The 7716-nt window shown below is 53.2% G+C and overlaps 1 protein-coding gene across 1 annotated transcript; it reads left to right on the top strand.

The window, feature by feature from the left end:
• Nucleotides 1-348: 348 nt before the first annotated feature.
• LOC309414931 (hemoglobin subunit rho) lies at nt 349-2011 on the top strand (the record flags this gene model as incomplete). Its single annotated transcript, XM_082012310.1, has 3 exons — nt 349-440; nt 556-778; nt 1848-2011. The coding sequence occupies 3 exons, from the start codon at nt 349-351 to the stop codon at nt 1974-1976; spliced, it is 444 nt and encodes a 147-aa protein (XP_081868436.1). The 3' UTR covers nt 1977-2011.
• Between the last annotated feature and the right edge of the window lie 5705 nt (nt 2012-7716).

The raw sequence follows: 7716 nt of genomic DNA, 5'->3' as shown, positions 1-7716 counted from the left end.
GGTCAGTGCCTGCTGCCGGCTGCAGGGAATGGGGTGGCATATGCATGCCTGTGGTGAGCAGGCGGTCACGGGGGGAAGGAGAGGGAGATAAGAGGGTATTGTGTCCTGAGCCTCCCTGTTAAGCAAGTCACAGGGCTTTTTCCTTGAAGACCACACCTCACTGCAGACTGACCACTCCATGGACAGACCGACCCACTGCTGGCGGGACCCCTGCCACGCCCCAGCCAATGACCCCACCGCGCAGCATGGGGAGGAGCTGCCGGCAGTGGATAAAAGCCTCCGTGGGGTCTGCAGCTCCGCTACGGGGTCTGTGTCCTCCCGCAGCTCGGAGCGAAGCCGCCCGCCACCATGGTGCACTGGTCAGCTGAGGAGAAGCAGCTCATCACCAGCGTCTGGGGCAAGGTCAATGTGGAGGAATGCGGTGCCGAGGCCCTGGCCAGGTAGGTCCAGCTCCTGGGCATCTGCTCAGCGGCACCCGGGATAAAGGCATGGCAATTGCATTTGAGAGCGTTAACAGTGTCTGTGTCTGCTTGTGTCCCTCCATCTCTTCCCCAGGCTGCTGATCGTCTACCCCTGGACCCAGAGGTTCTTTGATAACTTCGGGAACCTCTCCAGCCCCACTGCCATCATCGGCAACCCCAAGGTCCGTGCCCATGGCAAGAAAGTGCTCACCTCCTTCGGGGAAGCCGTCAAGAACCTGGAAAACCTCAAGGCGACCTACTCCAAGCTGTCTGAGCTGCACTGCGAGAAGCTGCATGTGGACCCCGAGAACTTCAGGGTGAGCTGACCTCAGGTCTTGGCCCTCTCTCCCTCCATCCTGCAGAGTGCCTCAGTGCCTGGAGGGTTTCAAACAAGCATAAATGACATCTATTTTAGTTACCAAAGAGAAAGGGGCTGGCTTGGATGGAAACTGGGGGAGAGGGAAAGGTGAGGCACTTGATAATGCCAGGGAAATGCCATGCTCCAGGCTGTGAGGGGTTTGGGGACAAATGTACAGAGATGTTCTGAAAGACCTGGAGACTTGAGCAGGCATGGCTTGAGGAAAGCAGGAGAAGGATGCTGAGAGGCCAAGTGGGGCTGAGGGTGGAGAGCATGGAGGGCAGTCCCGCTGTGTTGGTGCCATGGGCAGCCTCTTCCTTGCCCCTCCTGGCTCCAAGGATGGGGACTACTTTGTTTCCCCTTTTTCCAAGGCTGGCCGACACAGGAGGAGAGGGAAAAGCAGGTATGGGATGGTCAGGGACTGGACACTAATGGGAAGAGATGCAGACTGCAATTAGAGACAGAGAGGGCAGGTCTGAGCATAGGGACAAGGTCAGCAGATGAGGGAGGGGAGCAGGAGGGGAATGAAGCAAAAGGGATCAGGGTGCAGGCGGGTGAAAAGTCATTGTGAGTGAAGAGAGGGAGCAGTTCAGGTTGGAAGGGACTGAGAGGGCTGCATGTGGCTGATGGCCCCCGTCTCAATCTCTGTTTAAGCCTGGTTTTGGGGATGTAGCAGGTAGACCTCACACTGACCCTAGCCCTCTGCTCAAGTAGGCACGGGGTTTCACAGCAGAAAAAAAAAAAAAAGAAAAGAAAAAAGACAGAAAATGCCTGGAAATAAAGTTTAGAGGCTGGAAAAAGCAGGTGTGAGAAGCAGCAGAGACAGAGCAGGTGGATACTGGTGCATATGGTCAGCACAGGACTATTTTCTCACATAGAGAATTCAGCGAAAAGAGCATCCCTGGATTGCAGCCCCCAGGGTCCACCAGAGAGCTGGGTTCCCTCCTGCCCCTGGTCCCTGTGTCCTGTGCAGGGCAAAGAGGTGCTCAGCACCATGCTGACCTGATTTCCTTCCTTCTCCTCTCCAGCTCCTGGGAGACATCCTCATCATTGTGCTGGCCGCACACTTCTCCAAGGACTTCACCCCTGCCTGCCAGGCCACTTGGCAGAAGCTGGTCGGCGTGGTGGCCCATGCTCTGGCCTACAAGTACCATTAAACCCTCTGCAGGCAGATGTGTCTGTAACAGTCAATAAAACCCCCACATTTTCTGGACTTCTTAGTGTGTTTCTGTGTCTCTGCAGCCGCCTGTGGGGTGGGAGGGAGGCAGCAAGGGGCATGAAAGGGGGAAGATGGGCTCCGGGCTGCTGGGAGCATCACGCTCAGAAAGGCAGTCAGGCTGGCCAAAGGGGAGGCTACTTTTCCTGGCTATTTCGGCTGCCTCCGAAAGGCATCAGCCTGCTGGCTGCCCGGCGGGGCTGGTCATGGACCTCCATGCACAAAGTGATGCTGGGCTGCGCCTCGCATACGGAGCTCCAGTGGGACATCTGGGGATACTGGCCTCTAAAACAGCGATGGGCACATCCCAGCCCACCTAGTACCTCTGAGCTTGCCGAAATTGCCGGGGAGGGGTTTTCTGACCTATTCTGTGCAGAAGGCCAAGCTGCAGGGCAAGCAAGGGACCCTCTGGCCCTAAATGGCTCAACCTGTGATGCACACAAGGATAGAAATTTGTAGAGGTTCAATGAAGCCAGCTTAGATGAGGCAGAAATTTGTCCCTTCATATTTTAGTACTGATGTATTTTTAAGAAGTTGATCAAAAGCATTTGCTGAATCAGCAATGAAAATGCTCTTGCTATTAATCCTGTGCATTTTGATCAGAACACGATATCTAAAAGAAAATGTGTATGATTGCAAGAGGAGGGGATGAGGGCAGCTTTTAAACAGGGCACGAGAGCTTTTTTTTACTCAGATTGGCTCAATGGAATAATGTTTCTTCACCAGAATGGAAGGATTTTGCATAAGCGTATCAGTGTCAGCAATGCTTTTCAAAGAAAAATTTAAAAAGCAGCAAGGACAGACCAAACTAGTGGCCTTCTGTGATGGAGTGACCACGTCAGTTGACAAGGGAAGAGCTACCGATGTCGTCTGTCTGGACTTCTGACCTTTGGACTTTGACATGGTCCCCAACAACATCCTTCCCTCTAAACTGGAGAGAGATGGATTTGATGGACTGTTAGGTGGATGAGGAATTGGTTGGATGGTCGCACCGGCTCAATGTCCAGATGGAGATCACTGATGAGCAGTGACCCTCAGGGGTCCGTACTGGGACCAGTACTCTTTAATATCTTCATCAATGACATAGTGGGATTGAGGGCACCCTCAGCAAGTTTGCAGAGGACACAAAGCTGAGTGGTGTGGTTGGTGTGCCTGAGGAACAGGATGCCATCCAGAAGGACCTGGACAAGCTTGAGGAATGAGCCCAGGTAAACCTCAGGAGGTTCAACAAGGCCAAGGTCTTGCCCCTGGGTCAGGGCAACCCCCAGTATCAGTATGGGCTGGGGGATGAAGGGATAGAGAGCAGCTCCATGGAGAAGGACTTGGGGGTCCTGGTGGGTGAAAAGCTGGACAGGAGCCGGCAACCTGTGCTCGCAGCCCAGAAGCCAACCATGTCCTGGGCTGCACTCAAAGCAGCGTGGCCAGCAGGGCGAGGGAGGGGGTTCTGCCCCTCTGCCCCGCTCTGGGGAGACCCCCCTGTAGGGCTGCGTCCAGCTCTGGAGCCCTCGGCACAGGAGAGACACGGACCTGCTGGAGCGGGGCCTGAGGAGGCCCCAGCAACGCTCCGAGGGCTGGAACAGCTCTGCTGGGAGGCCAGGCTGGGAGAGCTGGGGGGGCTCAGCCTGGAGCAGAGAAGGCTCCGGGGAGACCTTCCTGCAGCTGCCAGGGCTGAGAGGGGCTGATAGGAAAGATGGGGACAGACTTTTTAGCAGGGCCTGTTGCGATGAGGCAAGGGGTAACGGTTTTAAACTAAAAAAAGGACAGATTCAGACTAGATCTACAGCAGAAATGTTTCACATTGAGGGTGGTGAAACCCTGTCCCAGGTTGCCCAGAGAGGTGGTGGCTGCCCCATCCCTGGAAACATCCCAGGTCAGGCTGGACGGGGCTCTGAGCAACCTGCTCGAGTTGGGGATGTCCCTGCTCATGGCAGGGGGTGGGACTAGATGGCCCGGAAAGGTCCCTTCCCACCCAAAGATTCTATGATTCTACATCAGTGTCACAGAATGAAATCCTTGGTTTGCATGATTTAGGAATAAATTTTCTGCCTTTCTCCTGATAAAGCAGGGATTTGCACTTATGACCCCTGCATCCTACACAGACAGCCTGTCTGACAGACAAAGGATCCAGCCTTTGGCATTGCCAGATCCACTGGCATTGCCAAGAACATCCTGGGCTGGGGGAAATGAAAAAGAAAAAAACCCATAAATCAGTCCAGCTTTCCTGCAGCATGTCATTCTCCTTTCAGTCAGCAAATGTGCATTTCAGCATGATTTCAGGAGGTAAGACTGTTCTCAATGTCTCGTTCCAGTTACACAAAAGTGCAGTTAAAAACCTTGGAAGTTGCCACCAAGGAGAAAAGGTCTCCTGCACTTGAGGCACAGGTGGACATAACATTAACAAAATGACTATGGGTGCATCCAGCAGCACATGCTCTGCCTGTTTATGTGTTTTTGGGACCTCTGGCTCTCGAACCAGCAAGCGGTTGCACAGGGGCTGTGGACCTCAGCAAATACGTTTTCGCCCCAGTGTCCTTGAATGTCTTAATCGTTCTGTTCCTCCTGTCCCACCCTGTGCTATGGACACATCCTCGTGGTGATGTGGAGCGTGTCCTGCTCCCTGACGGTGCAGTACGGCCAGTGCCTGGCTGGTCCTGTCAGCCTTACTCTGCAATTAGAGGTACAGGCACAGGGCAGGGTGCGGTGCTGGCGTGGCAGAGCCAATGTCCCAGGCTTTCCAGGTGAAAGTTGCCCCTCTCTTGTGTGAAGCAAGAGCAAAGTTATGACCATCAACAGCCCATCTGGCCCCAAAGCGGGGTTAGAGGCGAGTCCTGGATGCAGGCTAGATGAACACCACGGCAAGCCTGGTGTCGAGATGCCTAGTCCCAGCAGTGTCGCATCAGTAGCTCCAACAGCTCTTTACAGAGGAGGCGGCATCAGTAATGCCTCCTTCCTTTGCAGACGGGGAGTGGAGCAGCACAGGGGAACTCCACCTCCAGCAGCTGGTGGGAAAGCAGGAATCCTGGTCTTCCAGGCCATCACGCTGTGCAGGTTGTCCTCTTTGGGGAGGAGAGCCCAGCCTCACCAGCACAGTGACAGGGGGAAAATGCGGTGCTGGTCTTCTACCACGAGATAAAACGACCATCGCGGCGTTTCTGTAGCGTCAGTGCAGAGCGATGCTTGGGCAGGGCTGGGAGCCACAAGTGTCCAGGGGACAGTGAGCCATCGACTCGGTCCTTAGCAGATGGCTAACAGCAGTTGGCTCGTGTTCAGGACCTGACTTCTGCCTTGCCCTCTATTGTGCCATTTCAGTGAGTCCCAGATGCTCACCGTGAGCCCCAGGGTCCCTGCATGGTGCAAACAGCCTTTTGGAGCCCAGGGTGCCTTTGAAGTGGTTCCAGCCCTCCAAGGCCCAACCACGGCAGGGCTGGATGACGCACATTCCCATTTTGCTGTCTGCTGCTTCCACTCCAGGGAGAAGGAGCAAGCTCCTGCCCTCAGCTAGGAGACCACGAGATGCTGGCACAGAGTAGGATGAGCCCAGACAGGGCTATTCAGCTGGGAAAGGAAGATCACAGCAAATAAAGTGGGAACAAAGACAGCCTTGAGACCTACTGACTTAGGACACAAGAAATTGCATGTTTCGGAGGAGAGGCTGACCTGGATCCAGAGCAGCAGAGGCTGGGTACAGCTGCCCCTCCTGCTGATAAGGGTCTGGTAAAGCTTGGCACAGGACACTGCCTGCTGCAATCAGAGTGACCAATAAATTCTGCTTGTTTCAGAAAGGCTGTCACTGTAGCTGATTTTGGCCATCATCAGGATGGTTTATCTATGAAAACGGAAGATTCCTGTCCATGGAAGTGGATATAGCCCAGTGTGGGGGCAAGAGATGAAGAACGACTTAGGGCATCTTCCACCCACATCAAAGGGAACAGCCAGCTGGAAGGATGCTCAAGGGAAGAGTCCTGAGCATAGCAAAATCCACCCCAGGCAGACAGCGAAGGGGCCTCTAGTTTTCCACCTGGGGGTAAGATGGGGATGAGCATGCTGCAAGGTATCACCCTGGGTGCACTAGGGGAAAGGAGATATCCCTTTGGCTCTGTGAACTGGCAAAAAAGCTACAGAAATTGCCTCTGCTTGGCATGTTGTGATGACCATTTCCCCTCCACCCTGTGCTGCCGAACAGCCCCCTCAACAGACAACCCCTGTGCTGGGAGCTCTGAGCAGCCAAAAATTGCCAGCCAAGCCTCTGCCCCCAAGCCATAAAGCAGGTGATTTAAAAATGTGCTTAAAATGAGCTCCTCCTTGTGAAAACAGATGACATGGATGGATCCCCTGGAGAAGCCCCAGGCAGAGAACAGGGCTGGGACTGTCTGGGCTGTCATGTCTTTGTTTTTTGCGAAATGCCTCTCTGCCGTCTCACAGCGTACAGGGCTGCTTACAGCGAATGCTCGTGGTGTCCTGGCTGGGATCACCCTGCCATCCTTGCAGACGCCTTCGGGGCTGTATCTGCTTGACTGTGAGCTCTTGCCTCTGATGGGGTTATGGACTGCTGCCTGACTGTGGTAAACAGCCTCTGGGCCTGCCCAACATAGGTTACCTTAAAATGTCTTTGTGGCTAGCTAATCTTAAAACTAAGAAGCCCTTGCAAGTCTTTCACGGGGAGTTTAATCTCATGCTTTTTCCTTCTGTCAGCTGATAACTGCCCTGTGGCACTAATGCAATTTCTGGAGATGATGTGAAAAGTACTTTGAAGGAATCACTTGCCAGGACAGGATGATGTTCTCCGGCAGGGACACCGCGAGCTCGGGAGATGGTGCTGCACACAGCAGTGAGCAAGGAGGAGCCACATAGGCTGGGAAGGGACAGGGCTGAAGGAGAAGGAAAGGTAAGGCAAAGCTCAGCAAGCCCAAGGAGTTGTTCATACTTTGCTGCTTCTCTTGGTTTAGCATCTCACCTCATGCCTGGGATGGGATTCGAAACTGCCCTCGTGGAACGGTGCATCCGAGCTGCCCGAGTGCCGAGGTACCGCAGGACTGATGCCACCAGTTCACCAGGCCAATCTGCTAATAAAGAATATAGAAGCTGTGTCTGCAGAGCAGTTTACTGACATTACAGCCTCCTCATTTCTTATGCCTATGTTCACTGAGAAAGCACACGCATGAACCAATTTGCACACGTAGCAGAACTGGAGCTGCAATTAGATAATTTAGTTTAAGGTCAGGTCAACAGTTACAGCTGAAGGCAGAGCACAGTACCTGACCTCTTGCATGATTTTAAGTGCATCAATGCATCCTACAGTGCATCAGGACCCTGTTTACAAAATTATACTAGTAAGAATACTTCTCTTCTTTGACAGCCTCCCCTGTTAGTAGGAAACACTTTGGATCGAGATGCTCTGTCAAGTAGGAGGGTGGAAAAAAGTCACAACTTTCAAAGATATAGTAACTGCAGGGAGTAATGGTATTGACCAGAAGTAAGGCTGGAAGAACTTATTGACAGTTTTATTTGGAGCTGGCAGATAAGAGACAAGATAGTGCTCTTCAGATTTGTAAAGACGGTTGCCAAGAAGAAGACAAGAGGACAGACTTCCTTGTGCACTCAGTGAGAGATCATCCCTGCAAGGCTGTTTCTTAAGGGTGAATTATTTTACAAAAACAAGCAATCTGATCAAGACAGTAGAA

This window comes from Phaethon aethereus, assembly GCF_964289735.1.
Source record: "Phaethon aethereus genome assembly, chromosome: 1".
NCBI lineage: Eukaryota > Metazoa > Chordata > Aves > Phaethontiformes > Phaethontidae > Phaethon > Phaethon aethereus.
This window is presented reverse-complemented; position numbering and strand designations above follow the sequence as displayed.